A 24,499-nucleotide genomic window follows, 5' to 3' on the forward strand; every position below is an offset into this window, starting at 1 on the left:
GCTCTGTAGACCAGGCTGGTCTCGAACTCACAGAGATCCGCCTGCCTCTGCCTCCCGAGTGCTGGGATTAAAGGCGTGTGCCACCACCGCCCGGCGTCAAATGACTCTTTTACAGCAGTCACCTAAGACCACCAGAAAACAAGGATAATTTACATTATGATTCATAACATCAACAAAATTACAGTTATGAAGTAGAAACAAAAACAATTTTATGGTTGGTGGTCACCAAAGCATAAGAAATTTTATTAAAGGGTCACGGCATTAGGAAGGTTGAGAACCACTGACTTAGATCTTTTTTTAGATCAAAATTAGCTATTTGAACCTAAACACTGTATTTGATAAATTCAGGAATGAGTGACTAGAGTAGTCTAAATCATTTTCAAACAAGTATCTGCTAAATTTGACTTTACCTGTGTGTCAACAATAAGTTCTTTAGTTGGATAATGACAAACAAATAAGTATGATATCCAGTTAAATGAGTTCCATGAAGCACGCGGTTCACCTTTAGTTAAATTAGATCAGCCACAACTATAATGAAAATATCTAATATGTACCCAGTGGTTTCTGGACCATGTACTGTTTCTCAGTACTAACCTGCTTAACCATGACAACAGTCATAAGAGGTGGGTACTAGATGCAACCCTGCTTCACAGATAAGGATGTGAGGAGTATATAGCATTACTCAAAACTGTGGAACTAGCTCTAAAACTGACTCTACCCTCCAAGCTCAGTGTTCTGGAGGAAGTTGAGCCGTAAGTCATAGTCTAGGTAAGAACGTTCAACAGCAATTCCAGTTTTCCAGCTCAGCAGCCCTCACCCCTACCAAGAAGCTGCTTGACTCAACTCTTACACATTAGAGCTGATAACAGAGAGGCTTTCTTGTGTCTGCCACCCTGCATTGCTATTCTCATCACTTTCCAGGAAAGCACTCTGCTCTTAGGGCCTCCAACTTTTTTTGACACAGTTTCAACCCTTGGTATCTTTACACCATAACTTTTTCCTTGGTAACCCTTTCTTGGGAAAAAGCCTAACCTTGCTGGCTCTCAGTTTCCTCTTACTTGGGTACAAACCTGTTATGACTCACTACCCAAACTGGAAGATGGTGTGTCAGTTCTTCTATCTCGCATGTACGTGCTGCTGGGTTCTGACCCACTGAAACTGTTCTTCCTCCAAGCATCAAGTCTCTCCTCGTTATCCTTAGCTAGAAATGGCATTTCTGAACACGTTGTGCCCATACAAGATGATGGCTTCCCTGAGGCAGTTCCTGAGGTCATTCTGATGAGGACTGTCCTCTACCCTGAGAGTGAATCACGCTGGTCACATTTTTCTTCAATGAAAAGCTGAGCCTTTGATGTCCGGGCTACCTACAATGGCTGTAACATATTGCCATCTGTCCCTTTGAGACCTAGTCTCTTGCCCTTCTTTATTTCTCGGCACTGGAGCCATCCTCCTTGCAGCAGTTAGTTAGCTTGCCAGACAGTCTGGGCCTCTAAACTACATTAGTCCGTTTACTTTTATTATAACCATGGCAGATAGGTATGTTACAAAGAACATAGGTTTGCATAGATTAGCGAGTTTCAGAGGCTGAAAGTCCAAGTGAGGATGCTCCAATTAAGGCCATGATAGATGGTATGGAAACAATTGAAACACCCAGAGATTATGTCAGGAACAAGGAATCAGAAAGTGCTGGGGCACCAGTTGTGTTCATTTAACATTTCCTCAACTCCCAAGGATGGCCAGCATCAATGACATACCTTGATGTGGGAGTGATTTCTTATTAATAAAGAAACTGCCTAGGCCCCTTTATAGGCCAACCCTTAAGTGGGTGGAGTAAACAGAACAGAAGGCTGGGAAAAAGAAGCTGAGTCAAGTGAGTCGCCATGGTTCCCGCACTCAAGGCAGATGCAGGTTAAGATCTTTCCTGGTAAGCCAGCTTGTGGGCTACAAAGAATAATAGAAATGGGTTAGATTAATATGTAAGAGATAGCCAATAAGAGGCTGGAACTATTGGGGCCAGGCAGTGTTTAAAAGAATACAGTTTCCGTGTAATTATTTCGGGGCATAAGCTAAGCTAGCCATGTGGGCGGCCGGGTGCCGGGGACGCAGCCCCGCGGCTCCTAATTCAACAATACCTACCTCCATATGTTAAGAGCTCCTATCTCCCACCTATCAACAGTGCCATACACTCTTAGTTCTGGACTCCTAAGGGAATACACTGAAACCATAGGAAGGGTCTTCCTACCTCAGATCTCTTCTGCCCCAGCCTCTGAGATCCCTTTCCCAGCCACATTTTCTAGAGTGTCATTTGCTACCCTCTTTACCTCGCACATATGCAACCCCTTCATTCTTCTTCCCTGGCTTATGCAGCATTTGCTGTTCTCACCAACAGAAGCGTCTCTTCCTGTTTTAACTTGCATTTCATTTGGTTTACTACACAGAATATGAGCTCTGTAAGGACAAAGATGCTTGCTTGTTTGCTCATGTTTGAAATCAGTAGCCAAAGAGTGGCTTCGCATTGCTGGGTGTTCCGTGGTTATTTGTAAACAGATGGAAAACAGATGACAAACACAGCAGTATAATGTTCATTACAGAACATAGCAGCATTTTCAAAGAATGAGCAAACTAATAAATGAGTCGTTTATTTCTTTAACCCTAGGCACATATTTTTCTTTACTAGGCACATGGTACTCAAAATGATAATATATAGATTCTGAATGGTACTCACTCATATACCGAAGTGTTTAGCGGTCAAGCATGGCGCTGTCTGCCATCTGTTTATAAAGGTACCAAAGGGACCAGCTGATGGATGAGTGAAGAGATGAAGTGTGTGGCAAACATATGCAGCAGGGGAATGGAAATCGCAGGACACGATGACAGTTGTATGTCTGCTCACTGTAGAAATGTTTGAGGGATTTATATTTGTAAAACTTTAGAATAAAATCTGGGGAGGGGGGAGGAATTAGAATGCTTCAGAGAAACCTTCTTTCCTGGCTGTATGTAGCAGAAACTTCAGCTGCACAGTTGTCAGGATGGTTGGGGGTGTTGTTGTTTTATAGCTCCTCTAGTGTGTGTGTGTGTGTGTGTGTGTGTGTGTGTGTGTGTGTGTGTGTGTACACATGGTCTCCTGTACATGACACAAGCACTTTCATGTGAAGCTGAAAGGACAACTTGGGGAAGTTCCTTATCTCCCTCCATCATGTGGTTCTTGGGTCAAACCCAGGTTGTTAGGCATGACAGCAGGTGCCTTTACCCAGTAAGAAAGCTCTTCAGCCCTTTTACTTTATTTAAGATAGGATCTATGGAGGCCACACTGGCCTGAGAATCATTATCTTCCTGCCTCAGCCTCCCTAGCGCTCACAATTCCGGCATGTGCCACCACACCCAGTTCTATTACGTTGCTTTGTGGAATTTTCTTCCTGATATGTATCACTAGCTAGTGCTGAGTGATTATTCATTTCCTCATTGTTGCCTCTTTACCAACCTTACGAGAATATGAGGACACAGTGGCCATGCCATTTGCTGTGTGCTCATCATGAAGCAAGTCACATGGAACACACAAGCACATCACCTGCTACTCATCACTGTACACATGGCTATCTACTTTTCCAACAGATTCTTGCATTTCTGAAAAGGACCTCTGTGCCTCTCTGATACTTAGCAAGTTTGGGGCATATGTAAGAACTCACATTCTCCTCATAGTAAAGCTTGTTATTGCACTGACAAAGTCAGAATTTTGAAATTACATAACATGTAAATGAAAGAGCTTTTCTCTTGCTCTTTTTATTTTTAATATCTGAGAAACAAGAGAATATGCAAGTTTCTTTGGGAACGCGATCAAAATAAACTAAGCAAGAGAGGAGCTTGGAAATAACACATTCTAAGCCCTCATTTTAAGGGTGGAAGTGAGGCTCAGAGAAAGCAAATGATAATTCAAACATGTAGAAGGAAAACAGTGACCAGACAAACAAGATTCCAGGCTCCAAATCCCCAAATGGCCAGAACTGTCCCTGGGAGTCAGTCCATGTCCAATTGGAGGTCCTTGTTGAGTCTCCAGCTGTCTCCTGGCCATAGACACCACTCTGTGTTGAGTCAGATTAACTTTCAGATGCCAGAAGTTTGAGGGAACTTGGACTGGTAATGTCTTGGCTTGTAATTTTTGTACTTTTTCACCAAGGCTAAGTGCTCTTCTTATACCATATTGTCACACTCATCTTCAGAGTTTATTGAAACCTGCACTCTCGGAGCATTCCCTGGTGGCTCATTCCGTCTTCCACATCTGTGTGAGTGGTACAAACAGAAAACCACCCACCTAGCACAGATTCTATCTCAGGAAATGAAAAGGGAGGCAAGGCTCCCATAGGGCACTCCCACATAATTCAAGGAAGAGCCCCAGACTCTTCTGTCAACCAGCAATTCCCCCTCTCCTAAGGACCACCCCAGCTCATCAACTCAAAGGATTGACTTCAAATACAAACTGCAAGGGACTCTAGAGAGAGAAGTCATAAAAGAAAAAAAAAAAAACTCTTTGGCTAACTCTGTCCCAGACACACTACGCAAAGCAATTACATAACCTACTTTGAATTCAGGAATGTAAGAAGCCTCTTCAGAGCTCGGGGGTTATACAACTTAGCCTTAGAACATGACGGAAGGGGATGGACCATATTCTTCTTCTCTATAATGTCTTCTTTCATAATCAGGTTTTGGATCAGGTATTGTAAATAAAAGAGCTGTTTTCCCCATGCTTACAATGCTCTCTATAGACCTGTATTGAAAGCCCAGGCAGGGCCAGGATGCTCTGACCACCTCTGTGCCCTTTGGCCTACTACTAACACTGCGTACCTGGCAAGCCTTTAACTTGCCCCATCTTGCTTCCTTCCTTCAAGACTACGCTTTTGCAATTGCTTCTGTCTAGAATGCTCGAAACTCTTTCTCTGCCTCCTGAAAAACTACTCTCTTCTCAAGTCATATCGGCAACAAAAACAAAACACAGTCATACATAGTGTGTAATATGTACCAGACACTGCTGTACGGTGTATGCATGCATATAGCATGTCTAATATTTATATGTTTTAAATATCACTGCATACTTAATGTAGAATACACAATATAATTACTTTTAAATAATTAAGTGATGCATAGTTTATATTTTATGCATTAAATTATAAAAGTTATCATTAAATTTATATAATATTCTTTGTTTTGATGTATATAGTTATCATAATAAATCCCATATAAGATATTATCTCTATTTTTACAGATGGATGAGTCACAAAGGAACTACTAAATTTCCACGATGAGAAAGATAATAAGAAATTCAAAGGCCAAATGGACTACCTTCAGATGTCAAGGTGTTAACCACCATGTTCACTATTCAAACTGTTCAAACCACCCGGGGCCTCATCTCACACAACAAACTTCCTTTATGCACACACTCTCATTAAACTCTCTGTATAACTCACCAATATTTATCTCAGTGCATGGTGACTTATTATTACACACACACTCATGCACGCATGCATGCACGCACATACACACACACCTCCTTCCACTTCCCATTACAACTCCATTCTCACCTCTAGCTCAGAGGAAGATAACTGAGAGAATAACTTCCTGTATATTGTTCCTGATATGTCTTGTACAAACACAATGGCTGGTACCCTGTAGATTTTTGATAAATGTTTATGAAATGAATGAGTAACTGAAATGAAGTTAAAAGGTGTCCACAGAGAAGTAAGGCATCCATCTCTTGGTAGAAAACATGCCCTCCAGAGCAGGGAAAGGACCCGTGAGAAATGCACAGATGGAGTTTCTCAGATTCTCGGGGTGACCAAATCATGTGGACTGCACAAGAAACCTGTGATCTAAGTTCACTTCTAAGTAAGTGTACATACATGGTGTGCACATAAGTCATGCACAGACTCTGCAGGCACATATAATTAATAATTCACTTCTCTTGGCCTATATAAATTTCATTACCACTGGAATTGGATAAATTGGGGAATATAAGTAACTCCGTCCCCAAAACACCACAGGTTACCCTTAGGGATCAAATAGGAAGAGGTTGTCTGAGATTGCAATAGGACAGACAACATGGAGGAGCTGAGAGTTAAGGGAGAAAGGTTTGTGTAAGTAGAGGAACCTGAAGTCATTCTAAAGATGAGTGAAAATGGACATCCTTGGACATGATAAAATGTTTTCCTGCCTCACCAGTCAGCTACATGGCTCACCAAAAATTCTCTAATTCATTTCTTATGCATTTATCATACATTAAGATACATTGAGTTTGTTCTGCACAAATCATTTCCCCAATGCTTTTATTATTCATAAATGAGAACCAAATTGTGACAACCCTAAAAGTATAAAGATAATAAGAATAACCCAACACCACTCCTTCTGACCTTTCTCTGATGTGACCTTAATTATCTGAGTTAGAATTCTTTTCTTAGACATATTTAATTTATAGCAATATATTCAATATTACCTTGTGTGTTTATTATAGTAATAGTAAATACATATTCCAACAAAATAGCACACTATGTTGGAATAGTCTGCGTTTGGCAACATCTTATGATCCCAAATGCTTTGTATTGGTGGATCCTCTGGTGGAGAGCAAAGCTGTGGCTTAACTTCACTCTTATTACTTTGAACAACAAAAAAATTAATGCCTCATAGTATTTATCACCTCAATCAAGGTTTACTTATAGAATGATGAGAGACTAGCATAGGGGTCTCTGGATATAGCTCAATGGTAGGGTGTTTGCTTAGCCTGTGAACAGCCCTGGATCCATGCTCCAGCACCACAAAGAGTGACAAGAGAGCACACTGTTAGGGCAGGAAGGAAACCAGCAAACAAAATAAAAGGTAAAGCATTCTCCAAGGAAACATGTTTCCAAGATTAAGCACAGCTTTCTAAAATAAATCAATGCATACAGAACATGGAGTGGGGAGTGGCTCTGCTGCTACTCACTTGGTTGAAAACAAAAGGGACTTCTTTCTTCTCTCCCACCTTCATAGACGATACAGGAAATGTAGCTGTGCCCAGGGTTTCATCCATGATGTAATTGGCATCCATCAATGTGATCTACAAAGCAAAAGAGAGTGTAAGCACTTTCCAGAAATCTTATCTAAAATCTCTATCATGGCGGACTAGCATGATGGCGCGGCAGTTAAGAGCTCTAGATGTTCTTCCCAAAGGGTCTAAGTTCAATTCCCAGTACCCACATGGCGGCTCACAATGATCTGTAACTTCAGTTCTAGGAAATTTAATGCCCTTGTCTCACTTCCACAGGGCATTTTATGCAGAAAATACATTCTCCAAATAAAATTTAAAAACAAAGTACTATAAAACTGTTATTCAGGCTTAAAAATAATGTTCCTGGCTAGGTGAGGTTACATAAAATTTTTAACACCAGCACTCAAAGAGCAGGGCAGGCAGATAACTGGATTTTGAGGCCAACCTGGTCTACACAGCAGGTTCTATGTCACTCAAAGATGGAAGCAAGAGCTGTCTCAAAACATTTAATTTAAAAAATCTAAAGTATTTAATATTTAACAGTCCCTTAAGGTCCTCATGTTTTGTTTCTGTTGTTGTTTGTAATCACAGTCCCTTAAGGCTACATACATCAGTCCATTCTCTACACACATCCCTAGAGCTCTCAATATTTAACACACAATACTTTCTTTTTTTTTTTCTTCTCAATATGGGATTTCTATTTGAAGCAACAAATTTTGCATATTTCTAACGGAGCACTATTTACAACAATGGAAGTTTATTCTCTCTAGGATTTGAAATATGAAAAAGAAATTAATACAGAAAAGCAATGCAACTGTTTTTTTTAAAAAAGCCATGTACATATATCTTAAAAGCAATGGATTAATATTTATATCCTGCTTTTTAAAATCTCATCTTTAGAACAGAAGAAACACCCTCTCTGAAGTGCACAAGCATCCGGGAAATCCACGTGGACACTCACATAGCTTCACACATACCATGCGGCCCAGTAAGCATTGCACCCAGCTCACAGACAACCACAAGGGGAAAGAAGGGAGCAGGGAAGAGGCAAGGCGTCTCTCTCCATAGGAATGAGCACTGTGCACAGCCCCCAGATGATTCACTTACCTCCAAAACATTTTCCTGATTAGGATCCAAAATGAACTCAAAGCTCTCATTCCACACAGGGTTTATGTCATTATTGAAGTGTCTTGTTCTCTTCCGGCTGTCGGGGGTTGTAGAAATGAAGAGTTCCACGTAAGGATCTGGCGTGTCAACTACGAGCAGTAAAGGGACGAGAAGGGGAGAAATGTGTAATTAATTAATTCATGGTCCCACTTTTTGTTAATATAAGTTGCTAGTTTACTCCCAGTATGTCTGCATTACTAGAAACCAAAATGTGACCAGACACAACAGAACATCACGTGTTAGAAACTTTTACATAGTCTGTCCCTTCCTTCCATTACAGACCAGTGAGAAGGAATCATTTATAAAGCTATCTACTTGGAAACTCCTTCATCTCGAGGGATGGATCCTGCCTGTTACCCGACAATGACAGGAACCTCACTTACCTAACTATATAGCATGTCCCTCAACACGGGACCATGATGAGGACAAGATCACAGACTCAAGAACCTGGTATTTGTCTCCATTAGAGGAATCATCTTGTTTTGCTTACGAAAGTAACAAGAGCCAGTGCAGAGGAGATGGGCCGCTGACAGGCTGCCTGGGGCTGCTCAGAGAGGCAGCAATTCTACTCACAGTCCGTCTGTATTTATTATGATGGAGTTTGCTCAAATTACAGTGAGATGTCTTCAAAAATGAAAGCCTTTTCTATGTCACATAAAAATCCACTTGAGTCGAGCTTATATGTGTTCCTTTAGATACAGAAACAGCTGCGTGCAAAGGAGCTATTTTATGTTATTCCCACCACATTTATACTTTAGCTAAGTGACTCAAACAGTTTAAATAAAGATCGCTCCCTCTTCTGTGAGTCCACTGACTCCTTTGATAAGCTGACAACACTGTTGATACTTTTATTGTATGTATGAAATGATACATCTGTCTTATCCTATGAGACCATAAATACCTTGAGGGCAAGGATCATATCCTTCCTTTTTGCTTTCAGAATCTGGCAATAAAAACAACTGCCATAATAAAATATAAGCCCTGTCGCTTTTCTTTAATATATCCTTTCCTACTTGGTCACTGTAATTGGTAATCACAAATACCAATAACTACATGATAGTTCATGGTAGTTGTTTTCAGTACATGTTTATTTCATTTAAATAAAACGTTACAATACAGTGACTATTATATTTTAGTGCATCTTATGAAATAAACAGGATCTGAGAAGTGTCGTGCAATCTATCCTCTGTCCTACAGCTAAGCGTCAGAGGAAGATCTTGAACTTGGGTCACTAATTACATCAGCCATGGTCTTAATGACATCTTGTCCTTAGGAAATAAGGGAGAGATCGTAAAACACAGATTTCCACAGAAAGAAGAGCTGGACAAAGAGAGACAAGAAAATAAGGATATACAAATATCTTTCCAGCTAATACCAAGCAATGGGCATCACTCGGGGCAACTGGCACTAGTACTCAAAAGACTGGGATCAAGAGAGACCCTATCAGAGAAAAAGGAAATACAAGCTGAGCTATCCTGCTACCAATGCTGACTGATCCCTACTACACACAACAGGCAAGTATGAGGAAGGAATAAGGACCTTGCCCTGCAGCAATATTTCACAAATTTCACCTATGACCCTGAGTTGTACTCACAAACTAAGGATCATCGACATTGTCTACCACGCATCTAATAATGAGTTGTTCTGCACCAAGACCCTCATGCAAGAATGGCAATGGGCAGGTGAAGTGTATTCTAGGGTTCGTCATGTTTAATGCAGTCTAGCTGCCATGGACACAGGACAGCTTCTGACTAAATTCCACTTTGGAGAAGAGGCATTTCTCATCTTTTCTAAGGAAGCTGTTACATTTCCTAGACCAAGGAAGAGAAGCTAAGAAACAGTAACGCAGCCACAAAGTCTAATGAGAGAAATGCACAGGGGTGGCTCCGCCCCCACAACTTGCTCCTTTTCCTCCACACAGTTCTCCACAGGTTAGGATGCCAAGCCAGGAGCAAATCAATGTATTCAGAGGAGCCACAGCAGCCAAAGATCATAGAGATAAACAGGCCTTCCTCTGTGGAATCAGTAGATACAGGACTTCAAAGAGAATAGTCATATGACACAGAAAACAATACGTAAAAAGGAACAAAGCTATTTATTGCCCCACTGGGTCAATCCTTTTTCACAGGGCCATTTCACGGGGTGAGGGGTGTTTTCAAATATATTTTCCAGAAGAATATTAAGGGGATAAAGTAAATTCTCACCCTCGAATATAAAAGCTATTTGGGAAAGGGAGGCTTATGGATGGTAAACATTCATTCATTCCTTTATTCATTCATTCAATACACTTTGAAGCTCCCACTGTATGCCAAGAATTGCCTGTCAAAAGGCATGTTCTCTTTGACAAAGAGCCAAGCCCTAAACTGTAGATTTGAAATATGAAAGTGAGTCAAAAAGGAGTAGCCTAATTTTAACACCAAAGTAAATGGGAGACAAGCAGATACACCACACTGGTGACTCCCAACTCACTCACCCAGGTGGTTATGCAAAAACCAGGTCAAACCGTAGGTGGGGAAATTGCTATAAAGCTTAATATTTGAATCTTTTCTCAAAGACGTTTTTATTTTGTTTTATGTTCATGAACATTTTGCCTGCACGTATGTATGTCCATGGTATATGTCCTGGTGTCCATGAAGGTCAGAAGAGGGCATCAGATCCCTGAAAACTAGAGTGAAGGACAGTTATAAGTTACCATGTAGGTGTTAGCAACTGAACCAGGTTCTCTACAAGAGCAATAAATGCCCTTAACCATTGGATCATCTCTCTAGCCCTTCATCTGAGTCTTGGAGGAAAAAAGGAAAGGTCACAAAACAGACACAGAGGTAACAGGAAGCAGAAGGTAAAGTACTTGGAAGAAACCAGGTAAGAAACGGAAGTGGCAAATGGAAGTGGAAAGTGTCAATTAACCACATGACCATTTTCTGTGAGTTTAAACTCTCAGTGCTTGCCTTGGCTTAAATCACTTTAACCCAGACAAAACAAAATGGAAAATGATATTAGAAGATACTAGCACCACCTTGATAGGTCAAAATATCAAAAGACATTTTGGAAACTTAGAATCCAGTTCAATAATGGGCCTCTATCTTGCCAGCATTTATTTTATTTTTAAATCAAGTCAGAGTGAATAGCTAAGAATGTTTGTTGAGAGTGGCATGCTCTCTAGTTTCTCCTTTGCTTCTCCAGCAAATGGCTTCAAAGTTGAAATGTCAAAGGCTGACGGACAGATGAGATGGAAAACTACTAGCAGCTCCACACTCTGGTTTTGCAGTCTGCTTCTCTGCTAACAGTGTAAGCCAAGAGACACTGCATCCAAGATGAAAGAAACTTTTAAGGGATGAGTTTTAACGTTCAAGTCCAAGTCATCTTACCCACAGTAATGACTGGGATAGTGGTACACTTAAAATCTGGGAAGAGGAAAGTCAGTCCACGTTAACAGCAAAAACCTAGCTCAATGCTTTAGAGAATTTCCTAGAAATGCGTTTTTTTTTTTAATTAAAAGGCCAAAAGAGAACCCCTGGTGCCACACATCTATTTCATGACTTTGCAAATTAATACCAGAAGAGCCATTCATTGATGTTGAACCACTAATCAGTAACCAGTGCTTACCTAAATTGTTTCCAGGGAAACAAGCAATGAAGCAAAGATATGTGTGGGCCGAAGCTCTCCTGCATCTCCTCCTTTTATCTACATCTTGACAAACAAAACTGATGGGGGTGTAGGATAAAGATCATTTCTATTATTATAAAAATGGCATGAAGCTACATGCAACTGGAAATAGTTTCAGAATTCCATGGCTCTGAAACTTACTCATAAACTCTCGTGGTTTAAGGAGCGCCTGCCTGAAGTCATGCAGCTCCATCTGTCACTCAGTTTATCCAGGTCATAGACAATGTGATTCACGACAGGAGCTCCTGAACTCCTACTTCTGTTTTATAAGCATCTACTGCTTTTTTCCACTTCTACTTTACCCCAGAACAATTTAAACCCCTTGATTGACAAAAAGTTGTTGAGTAATTTGCTGACTTGGGGAATGAGGGATTAAAAAAAAACCCAAAGATCTCAAAAAGAAGCGTCCCTGAAAATGCAAAGTCAATTTTACCATAAGTGGTAGTGGGTTTAAAACTGTGTTTCTCATGTTTCAGAACATTGAATTACCTTCCCAGAATCATTTGCAATGGCTGGTAAAATTGTAAACTGGAACTTGGAATGTTTGAGGCCTTCTCTAAATGTGCAAAGCCTTGGATTCACCCCAGAACCACACAGGAACAAAGGAAGAAATGGAAAAAGGAAGGAAGGGAGGGAAGGAAGAAAGGAGGGGGGGGAAAGAGGAATAAAAAAGAAAAGGAAAATGTAGGTCCCTTCATCTCCTATCAGAATTTTCAGATTGGCTGATAAATCTTCATTTTTGATGACATACTCAGACTCTTATACATTCCACACATTTCACAGCCAAGGATTTAAGATATAAGATTAGAATAAACTAAACAATAGCAGTATAATAACACTCATATAAACATCTGCCATAAGGAAGGCAATAAGCACCTTGGCCTTCCATACATGAGTTACTCTGTCCTACAGTGCATTAAGCGCAATCCAGTTAAGCCATTACTGCTTCTCTCCAACCATTAAAGAAATTTGCAAGCGGCCACATGAAAAGGATCTCCAGGAATAAAGTAAAGTAGATATGCTGGTTGGCAATTTGTTTGAGGTCATGACCTGATATTTTTTAATATTATATTAAGTTATAGTGATTATATTTTAATTATATTTTATATTAATTATAATAAAAATAATATATTAATATCAGGTCATGAACTGATATTAAATATTTTTCAACTGTCACTAAATGAGAAAGATCAAATATTTGGTAAAAATTCATTTAAAGACATGCCTATGAATGCTCCCAAATGTAGACATTTCTTTGAAAGTTTTATGATTAGTAACAATGACAATCAGACATGGGAATCCCTGGCAGCTTTGGGGACTGTTGTGTGGGCTGCCATAGCCTCTAGGATAGTAGGGTCAGCAACACCACTTAGCCATGACTTTGACAAATTAAAAAAATAAGCAGTTTAGTTCATTTCTTAATCTCAAATTTTTATCTGAAAAACAAAATGATAGCAGATTTTAACTGGCAAGATTGCTTATTTTTATAATCTGGACTTCCACTCATGACACCACCACTGAAATTAAAATATAGCCCGCCACCCTACCTCTTTAAGAATCTCCCCTCTCCCTCCTCAGCATTCACTTCTACAGTACCTTCTAGTGCCACAGAATATTTTTGCCTAATTCCATCTTCATTTAAACCACGAGAAGCACACAGTATATAAACTGGGTCTCATTCTTTTGGACTACCATTAAATTTGGAAGGTTTGTTTATACTGACCTATACAGAATAATTTCCAAAGAAGCTCTCAACAGCTATTTACAGTCTTAAAAAATATTTAATTTGGGGCTGGAGGAATGTGAAGGTTCAGCAGTTAAAAACACATACTGCTCTTGCAGAGGACCCAAGATCAGTTCTCAGTTCCAAGCACCCACATTGGGCAACACAGAGAACAACTTGCAACTCCAGCTCAAAGGGCTCTGAAGCATTCTTCCGGATTCACAGGCACCTGTGGAAATGGAATTTTCTTTCTCTCCTACCAACTCCCAAATCACGAAACAGAGACTCTAATTATGAAAGCTTGGCCAATAGCTTAGGCTTGTTTCTAACTAGTTCTTATACTTAAATTAACTCATTTCTATTAATTTACTTTTTGCTTCAAGCCTTTATTGTCCTTACTTTGTACAGCCCATGGTGCTTTTCTGTTTCCTCTATCCCTGGCTGGCAACTCCTGCATCTCCACCCTTCTTCCCAGCGTCCTTTCTGCCCCCCAAATCCTGCCTAGCTATGGGCTGTGTAGCTTTTTATTAAGTCAAACCGAGTGTCAAATCTTCACAGTGTATATTCCACAACACATCTGTACTCACATGCTCACACACACAGTTAAAAACAAAATAAATTATTAAAATTATTTTTAAACATATCATGTGACCTCCTCATTCTCTATAGAATTCATCTCAGATCTTACACGTAATGACGGGTTTCAGTAGCAGCCAAAATGTGTTTCTTCGCCCCAAAGCTGCAAAGACAGGAGAGGGGAGAGGTTTTCGATTACATGTTCCCCTGTACCTTCCTGCCAGGTAAGACATTTTTAAAAGATTCTTTCCCTTCCCATCATGCTGAGCCAGCTCTTGGTTTCCTTTAAAAGCTGTCCGTTAAGGACTCTGGCTTATACAAATCCTCGGTGTGTCCCTCAGTCACATCTTCGGTCTGTCTCCATTATGAGGCCTTAACTATCTTCTTACAGCCTTGGAAATCCTCCGCAAATGCACAAAACAAACCCACATCCTTTCTATCCTTCTTTCTCTAACACAACACAACACAGAAACTGGCTGTAAAACTTATCATTCCTCAGGAAATTCGGGACCAACCTACCCCTGGACCCAGTAATACCACTCTTGGGAATATACCCAAGAGAGGCCCCATCATACAACAAAAGTATATGCTCAACTATGTTCATAGCAGCATTGTTTGTAATAGCCAGAACCTGGAAACAACCTAGATGCCCTTCAATGGAAGAATGGATGAAGAAAGTATGGAATATATACATATTAGAGTACTACTCAGCAGTAAAAACAAGGACTTCTTGAAGTTTGCATACAAATGGATGGAAATAGAAAACACTATCCTGAGTGAGGTAAGCCAGACCCAAAAAGAGGAACATGGGATGTACTCACTCATATTTGGTTTCTAGCCATATTTTAAGGACAGTGAGCTTATAATTCACAATCCTAGAGAAGCTAAATGAGAACGTGAATCCAAAGACAAACATATAGGCATCCCCCTGAATATTAACCTTCATCAGGCGATGAAAGGAGACAGAGACAGAGACCCAAATAGGAGCACCGGACAGAAATATCAAGGTCCAAATCAGGAGCAGAAGGAGGGGGAGCACGAGCAAGGAACTCAGGACCGCGAGGGGTACACCCACACTCTGAGACAATGGGGATGTTCTTTCGGGAATTCACCAAGGCCAGCTGGCCTGAATCTGAAAAAGCATGGGATAAAACCGGACTTGCTGAACATAGCGGACAATGAGGACTACTGAGAACTCAAGAATAATGGCAATGGGTTTTTGATCCTACTGCACGTGCTGGCTCTGGGGGAGCTTGGGCAGTTTGGATGCTCAACTTACTGAACCTGGATTGAGGTGGGCGGTCCTTGGACTTCCCACAGGTCAGGGAGCCCTGATGGCTCTTCGGGCTGATGGGGGAGAGTGTCTTTATTGGGGGGCGGGGGGGGGGAGGAAACGGAAATCCTCAATAAATAAATAAAAAAAAAAAGAAAAAAAAAGAAAAAAAAAGAAAAAAAAAAACTTATCATTGTCCCTGAGTTTCTTCTTTGACTTTGTGGCACTGTCATTTATAGCTACTGGAGTTAGACAGGAGACTCCTTTCTTTTGCTCGGAGTTTTTTACATTCAATCTTAGTTTCAGTTTTCACACTTTAGAAATGAACCTTCCATCTAGCTTTTTAGTAATAATTCCCCTCACATCACTACCTCAGTTAACCAAGCACCACTTTGCCTCGGACATAATGAAATCCTGCAGTGGCTAATGTAGAAGGCACTCTCTATAACACCAGCAGACTTGTATTTCTGAAACACAGTTTTTAACCTTCACTTCCTTCACAGTGGCCTAACATGGGTTGAAAAAAGGAACAAACCAGAGAGGTCCCTCGTCAACCCCAGGTCCTTCCAGGGTCAGTGACTCCTCTTGTACCACATACTACAATACTACTTTTATACTTTAACAAAAAGTCAACTGTGAGAACCCCTACATTTCAAACAATCTATCCATGCATATCGAGGGCAGCAATCTTTGTTCTAACACAGCAGGATGGCATCTCAATCTGTGAACATCACTGTTTCTCTCCATGTTGGAAGTCACAAGTTATTAAAGCCACTGCTATTGTTCCAATGTTCAAGATAAGAGTTTAAAGACTGTACAGGTGGGAATACTGGGAATGGAATGTTTTCTTCACACCTTATTTAATTGGTTCTTTCCTAGACAAGGAATTGCCTGTTCTGCTTTCCTTTTCAATGAAACAGACAACTAAAATCCATGTTCCCAAAGGCTTACATATATCCGTGTGATGATTTGAATAGTAAGGGACCCTATATGTGTTTGAATACTTGGCCCATAGGAAGTGTCATTGTTAGGAGGTATAGCCTTGCTGGAGTAGATGTAGCCTTATTGGAGTATGTGTGGCCTTGCTAGAGTAATTTTGTCACTGTGGACTTGGGCTTTGAGGGCCTATGCTCAAGCTGTGCCCAAGTACGGCACACAGTCTCCTTTGCTGCCTGCAGATCAAGATAAAGAACTCTCAGTTCCTTCTCCAGCACCGTATCTGCCTGCATGCTGTTGTGCTTCCTGCCATGATGATAATGGACTGAACCTCTGAACTTTAAGCCAGCCCCGATTAAATGCTTTTCTTTATAAGAGTTTTTGGGGTCATGATGTCTCTTCACAGCAACAGAAACCCTAAGAGAATCTGCATACAAAAAAGACAGTAACATATCAAGTTGCTGATTAGACATAACTACTCCCATTACAGATAGATAGACTCACAGACATTTACTGAGTCAAACAAAATCATTCAGAAACAGGCTTTAATTCAGCTGGAGAGATAGTTCAGTGGTTACCAATACTCATTTCACAAGCATGAGGATGGACTCTGAATCCCAGGACAGACCTCAAAGCCTGGTCTTGCACTTCTGCGTCCCAGTACTTGATAGAGCAGAGACTAAGGAGAGTATCTAGAGCTTACAGGCTGCCAGCCTGGCCTAAAATCACAAGTTGCAAGTTTAGAGAAAGATATTGCCTCAAAGAAACAAGGGACACTAGTAGAGAACAATTCCCTGCATCTTCCTCTGTTCTTTACAAGTGTATGTGCACAAGTATGCATTATACCATACACACTTAATGGCACGTATATGCATGCATGCCAGACACATGCACAGAAAACAATAGACTTTAACTCAGTCTCTCTCCAGAGCAAATAAACCAATCTTAGGCAATGTCTGCTTGTTATCCACTGTAAACTTCATCTTGACAGGGATCATTTCCTTCTTATCCTCCACTGAATGATGGGATGGTGAACCCAACAACAGTAAAATATGAAATCCAAAACATTAGAAGAATATAATAAAGGGTTATCTAACAATGAGAGACACTGTGTAAGAGAGGGGGCTTTACAGGCTTACTATTCTCCCTTCTTTTTTAACTCCTCAGTAATATGCCTCAACTCTCCTAATGTATCCTCCCCCCACATTGTTTTTCTTTTTATTTCAAAATAAATTAGTGCCAGCACTTCTTTCAAGCATATTTGTAGTCAATCTAATTTCCAAAATTAGTTTTCCTTTAGAATCTCTTACCAGAACAGGAACCCATCAGGGAATGTGTTTCTAGGTAACAGACTATGCTCCCCCCCCCACCCCAGGAAAGGTTCAGAACTGGAATTCTTATGTCTAGAAATACTGAAAGGCAACACCAAAGAAGTGGGGGATGTACAAAACCTGGGAAAAAGTCAAATGTAGCTCTCAAGCAGAACTAAATTTCTGGTGTTTCAATATGGCCATTTTACTGAGGTCAATGTGACAGCATTTTGTAAGGAAACAAAAATATCTTTGCATTAACTCTTGGGTCTGCAGAAACAGCTCAGTTGGCTAACTGCTTGCTGCTCAAACTTGAGGACCTAGCACCCACGCAAAAAACTGAGTATGTTTTTTTTTTCTTTTTCTTTCTTTTTTTTTTTTTTATTTTCGAGACAGGGTTTCTCCGTAGCTTTTGGTTCCTGTCCTGGAACTAGCTCTTGTAGACCAGGCTGGCCTCGAACTCACAGAGATCCACCTGCCTCTGCCTCCCGAGTGCTGGGATTAAAGGCGTACACCACCACTGCCCGGCACAAAACTGAGTATGATAGCACAAGCTTGTAATGCGAGCACTGGGGAGATCGAGATGGGTGGATCCCTGAAGCTCACTGGCCAGCCAACCTAGTCTACTCAGGAAGTCCCAAGTTCTCACTCAGGTTCCATATCAAAAACTAGGACAGCTCACAATGAAGAACACCTGAGACATGCCTACATACACACATATACAGAACAACACTCATCAGCTGGAGGTACCCTTACATCACAGGATGTAACTTAATTTATATAAGCTGACGCTCACAGTAATAAACTGAGTTCTTGCTTTGACTTGACTCCCTATCACATTGATTGTCCTGTGTTATGGGGCTGTGGAAAGGGCAGAGGGTGCTCACCTTTTCCTGGGGAATAAGGCTAAGGAGGCCTAGGAGACAGAGAGAGGAGAGAGAGAGAGAGAGAGAGAGAGAGAGAGAGAGAGAGAGAGAGAGAGGGAGAGAAGTGTTTTTTTCTTGGGAAATCTAAGAAACATTTAAACTCATTTTAATTTAATCCCATTATATTTTAATTGCAAACTTTTAGGTAGAGAGACAGAGTAAGCTTTTCCAGCAAAAAGAATGCACTTAACACACACAAAGAAGACTGAGTACAACTCAACTAAGAACCATCTGGAAAAAAAAATGTTCTGTTCCCACTTGATAGATCATTAACATTTCAAAGTATAGATTAAAAACAAAAGCAGGGACATAAAGAGGAAGATGCTCCTATATGTTACAAGGATGATTAGCAAGTGAATAATTAGGTGGCGGCTGGAACTTGCAAAGCAGCCACGTGCAGTGTGTCCTGCTGGGACTGGTAATAAACTCCAACTCTATACACTTATACTATTGCAAATATACCCCTATTGAATAAATGGGGTGAAATTCCTTACACTCGGTGAAATTCCACTCAGACAATGTGGTTGAAACGCACAATGGCATTATTAATTGAGTTCATAAAACCTAAATTCACACAAACAAAAAAACTCTTAAACTTTAAGCATAGAGGAAAGCATCCAAAGGCACTCATGAGGCATCTAACAACTTGCATAGGATGTGGCCCTCTAAAGGGGTGAGGCAAACATTCCACTTTTGCACTTGGTACTTCTCCACATTCCCTTCATGGTCACATAGAGTGGACATGTGAGATAAACATGTAACAAGCCATTTGACTCATCTTGAAATTGTCTTCTATGAAATGACCACTGGGAAAGAATTTCATTAGATTTTGAGCCCTTTAACTTCTGGGTGGACTCAGAAACATTCCAAAGACATTAGTAAACTCTATTAAAACTCATATTTAGCCATAACCTAAAGGCTGGCCCTAGAGAAACACATTACCAAATACACACTTTAGACTCACAAATGAGAAACATCAATGCCAGTTACAAAGAATAAGATCTGAAACTCCATAATTAATGTACAAAATTGTGAATAAATACTTCTATATGATGTGTCTCAGAAAAATTCTAATAAGTTGTGGACAGAAATAACGGAGACATTATAATCTGCAGGGGGTGGAGGGAAGGAACATTTTTCCAAGTCACTCCTCACTGAGGCAGTAAAGGGAACATTATTCAGGAAGAACAGCTCTTCAATTTGATTTATTTTCCCAGGAGTTCTTAATACCTTACTTGTGGGCCAGACTTGGGGCTATGCACTAATTTTTAAAAAACAGCAAGTGAGCCAGAGGCCCAGTAAGAAGGTGGTAGTGTGAAGAAGCCTGTCATGTTGGCAACATGCCTGTGGGAGAATCTTCTTGAAGAAAATGCCATTCTATTTCTTTCTCTCGAGTTGAGGAAGATGGATCTAAAGATTCCTGAACAGAGAAATTCAGAATGCAAATTTATCTCCAAAAAGAAAAGGTGGAAGAAACCCAGTACAGGGACTATTCAAACCAGATATTTCTGTTCTGATAATATATGAGAGTATTTTATGTGGATACAAGAAATGGTGCTACAGTAACAGGCAGTGTATCAAGCACACGGATGAGTACTAAATATATGTTAACTCAAATGTCACATGGTCACATCTCCACCATGAAGAGAGTAAGGCATTGTGGGATAACCTTTTTGCACACTGTGAAGATGTGCCTCTGCTTATGGCGCCTTCTGATTGGCTTAATAAAGAGCTGGATGCTCAACAGTTAGACAGGGGAGGATAGATTCCCATTTCCAGGGACAGAGAGGAAGAAGAGATGAATCTAGGAATGCAGAGATGCCAGTGAGACTTGGAACAAGTTGGATTACAGAATGGGAAATAGGTAAAAAAAAAAAGCCATGTGGCAGAACATAGATTAATAAAAAGAGGTTAATTTAAATTATGAGAGCTAGTTGAGAAAGAGCCTAAGCTAAGGCCAAGCTTTCATAATTAATAAGTCTTCTTGTCGTTATTTGTGAGTTGGCAGCCCAAAAGAAAGTTCAACTACAGCAAGGTGTAGAGAGGACACATAACTTGTCCAGAGACACGAGGTTAGTGACAGCCCACCTATGGAACCCACGCTTGCTCATCAATATAACTGCCTCTTCTCCAGAACATCTGATCAATGTGGAACTCAAAATGGACACAGGACATGGGATCACATTTCTTTATAGGAATTTATCTAAAGCTGCTCAAATTACTAAAGAGAAAATGCATCTGTCCACCCAGACCTGATACCTCTTCTCCCATGCAATATTTACTAAAAGGAAAACTGAAGTCTAAGCTCCCTTTCATAGGGAATAATTAGCAATTATGGTCTTTTGAAGAGGCTTGAACTATGGAATTTTACAGGATTTTACAGGTGGGATTTAGATTGCTCCTTTAGAGACAGCATTGGAAAAGGTAGATGGGGAGATGTCTTAGTAGGTTTAAGAAAAAACTGTTTATTTAATCATGATGTGTATGTCTGGATCCTCAGAGCACACAAAAAGTCAGACGTGTGTCAACAGTCAACATTGCCACAGTGAAAAGGTCAGATAGCCTGAGTCTGAATCAATGAACAGGGGACTGTCAAACAAGGTGGAAGGTAAGAATTGACACTTATGATCATGTATAACTCCACACATGTGCTATGGCATACACACAAAACAACATACATGAATATGCACACACACATGCACAAACAACACACACACACACAAGGTGTTTTTAGAGGAGGAGCACTATATAAAAGATGACAGGCCTTCCTGAAATTCACCTGGGTTTAAATTTTCTTCCATTCTAAAGTGTTGGAAACCTATGTTTCTCATCAACTATGTGATGATGCATGTTGGAGTGCCATGAATCTAGACTCAGTACCATAACCCCTGGATGTTCACAAGTTCCTGCTACTGCTGTACCGACGATAGAGAAGTCTTCCCTTGAAGGGGGCATTCCATTTCTTGTCACAAGCAGAAGGCCAGGATTCATAAACACATGTAACTGAAGATTGGAAGCCAATGGTGGTGACCACTGAAGCTTGTAGCAGGCCTTCCTCTTAGGGCATAGGCAATTCTAAATACCTAGGATTCTTGTAATTTCTTAGGAAAAAGAAGATCACTCTTACTCCCCTCACCTCTAGTGAGTTGGGGCTTCATCTAAACTTTATTTTTTATTACTATGATAAAACACCAAGACCAAAAGCAACTTGGGGAAGAAAGGGTATATTTCATCTTATACTTATAGTCCATCACAAAGGGAAGTCAAGGAAGAAATCTAGAGGAGGGAACTGAAGCAGAGGCCATAGAGGAATGCTACTGACTGGCTTGATCACAATGCCTTGCTCAGTCAGCTTTGCTATATGACCCAGAATCACTGGTCCAGTCATTCCCAGATGACCCCAGATTGTGTCAAATTGACCAGAACAGGCTCAGAATCAAGTTAACATGATTTAGAAAAATGTTAAGTAAGTGTTTGTTTTCCCTGAGTATGAACATAAATAGTCACACCAATACACAGTGATGTGAGAAGAATGATTGTTCAACAGACTATAAAATATATAATAAATATTATTCAAAAATAACTGAGTATTTGCAAATATTTCTACATGGACATGTAGTCAAAACTGATTTAAAACATTTTTGATAGTTATTTCTGAAAAGTCATAGTTGTTTGCTCTCCGTTATTTAAGTAACAATTCACAACTGTAGCTGATTCCTCCTTAACCAGGCATCTACCTTAAAGACAAAAAAGGAATTGAAGTGTGTCTCTTTTCTCAAGGTCATAAAGCAGTACAAACAAAGCATATCATGAAAACTCTTCCAGGGCACTAAAGAAATGTCCTAGCTCTTTAACTTGCAGAGAAATCCTGAGGACAGAGGTTTAGAGCAGGACCACGTAACAAACAAGGCATCAAGAAGGACAGAGACAGGAAGATTACTAGGAATTATTGGCTTTTAGATTAGCCAAAACAATTCAGGCTCTAGGATTCTAAGAGAGCCTCAGACAGTAAAAAAAAGAGGTGGAGTAAATAAAGAAGGACACCTGATACCCAGGTCTAACTTCCACAAATGCACAAGCACACATTCCCATTCACCCACCCACACACATACATACAACTAAGTAAATCTTTAAGAATATTTGCATTCTGACAGTGAACTCGATTTTGCTCTTTATATACTCTCTGACAACATGTAAAAATGATGATAGCAAAGATTTTTCTAAACTTGACATGGTCAACACATTCCTATGGCCTGTGTCAACCAAAGCTACTTGCACAGGTGAATAAAACAATTTTAATGATGTTGCAGTGGTTCAAGGAAGGGAAAGTACCTGGCAATATAATCACAAATGAAGATGGGAGAACATTCAACACTAAGAATCTTTCGTATATGGCAGGACGGGTGCTTTTGTGAATATTCATGTGCATATAGGACCTGACAAAAGTGTGATCACTTGACGCTGAGCAAGCACTGAGGTTTTTGGAACAATAGAAAGGAAGAATTCATTTCACTGATAGTAATGTGGTTTAATCATGATTCCAGTATAACAAAGAAACTTCAGGACTGAAGAATGGAATTGTGAGGCAGGATTAATGCCATTGTGGTTTGTTTCTATCTGTCTTCTTGGTGATACTCTTGTGAGTCACATAATTAGGCAGTCTTCATATGAACTGGACAATAAAATATAGTAAAGTCTTTGTGGTATTTATCTTTAAAGTAAAACCAGTAAAAGTTGATAGAATTGGACCTTTTCTCCACTCTAGCATATGGAAGCTGTGGACCTCAGGATGAGTGAAGACAGGTAAAAGCACCCCCAGACCTGCCTCCTGAGAGAGCTCAATAGATCCTTGATGACCATATCACTTAGATGTTAAAACTTCATCTATTTCATAGAATTACAGAATCAGAATTCAAATTTTTAATAAGGTTTGCTGGTGAATACATGTACGCTGAGATCTCATACACATGTTTTAGAGAGATGTGTGCAACCCCAAACCTACAAATTGAATAGCTACTTAAAAATTAGGAACTCAATGTTGCTATAACCTCATTGGAAATAAAATAATGTTTTCCCATATGTAAAGAAAGTATGAAAAAATAAAAGCTTGAGGCTATGAAAATCACCAAAGAGTTCCTTAAGATACTATATACCATATTTTTTTATAATTGGCTGTGAGTTCAAATCTCTCAAGTGTTTTTATTCTCTTTAAATGTCCTCATAAAGCTCTGTCAGCTCCTGAATAATAAAGAAAATGGTCTACCGATGATTCTGTACGTATATTTAGATTATAAATTTATAATTTAAAAGGTCAGGATTATGGACAATTTAACCATCCAGGAATTCAATAGCTTTTTCACTTATACCATGTACAAATGTTATGCAAGGTTTATATTATTTCCCTCCTACATTTCTCTATTTGATTCTGAGAATTAGCATTGTCCATCATATTTTCTCCTTAAAAACATGGTTTGATAATAGAGCCAAGAATGAGGCTCTTTTAGAAATGATACAGTCTTTATAGACAGATAATTACCAACCCAAAGGGAAATTCAGCCCTCTGGAGAAGGATACAACCAATTTGACAAACAAAACCCAGTCAATAACAGAGGGTGCTGAGACATTGTCTGAGAGAATTCGTACTCTTAAAAGTATTAATCGGACTCTGTCAAAGGGTTACGATAGATGGACTGACAGAATGTCTCTCCAGGAAGGTAATATGCATGCTATAAAAATTATGTCCATCCTTAAACAGGAGGTGAAAAACTGCCATAAACAATTAGAGATTACAAACAAAAAGGTAGAGGAAATGAATAAATCGCTCAAAGACACGCAAGAAAACCAAGAGAAACAAGAAAAAGCAATCAAACAGGTTAGAGAAGCAGTTCAAGACTTGAAGAATAAAATGGA

At 39.9% G+C, this 24,499-nt stretch overlaps 1 protein-coding gene across 2 annotated transcripts in view; it reads right to left on the reverse strand.

Annotated features, from left to right (window-relative positions):
• Positions 1 to 24,499, reverse strand: part of Pla2g4a (phospholipase A2 group IVA) — a 156,754-nt gene that overhangs the window by 66,194 nt on the left and 66,061 nt on the right. For both annotated transcript variants that reach the window (XM_013346713.2, XM_005348474.3), the window contains 2 exons: positions 8,120 to 8,268; positions 6,968 to 7,081 (listed from right to left, as the gene is read on the reverse strand). In XM_013346713.2, coding sequence (XP_013202167.1) covers positions 6,968 to 7,081; positions 8,120 to 8,268 — 263 coding nt within the window. The remainder of the gene's footprint in view (positions 1 to 6,967; positions 7,082 to 8,119; positions 8,269 to 24,499) is intronic.

Source organism: Microtus ochrogaster, chromosome 6, assembly GCF_000317375.1.
Source record: "Microtus ochrogaster isolate Prairie Vole_2 chromosome 6, MicOch1.0, whole genome shotgun sequence".
Classification (NCBI taxonomy): Eukaryota; Metazoa; Chordata; class Mammalia; order Rodentia; family Cricetidae; genus Microtus; species Microtus ochrogaster.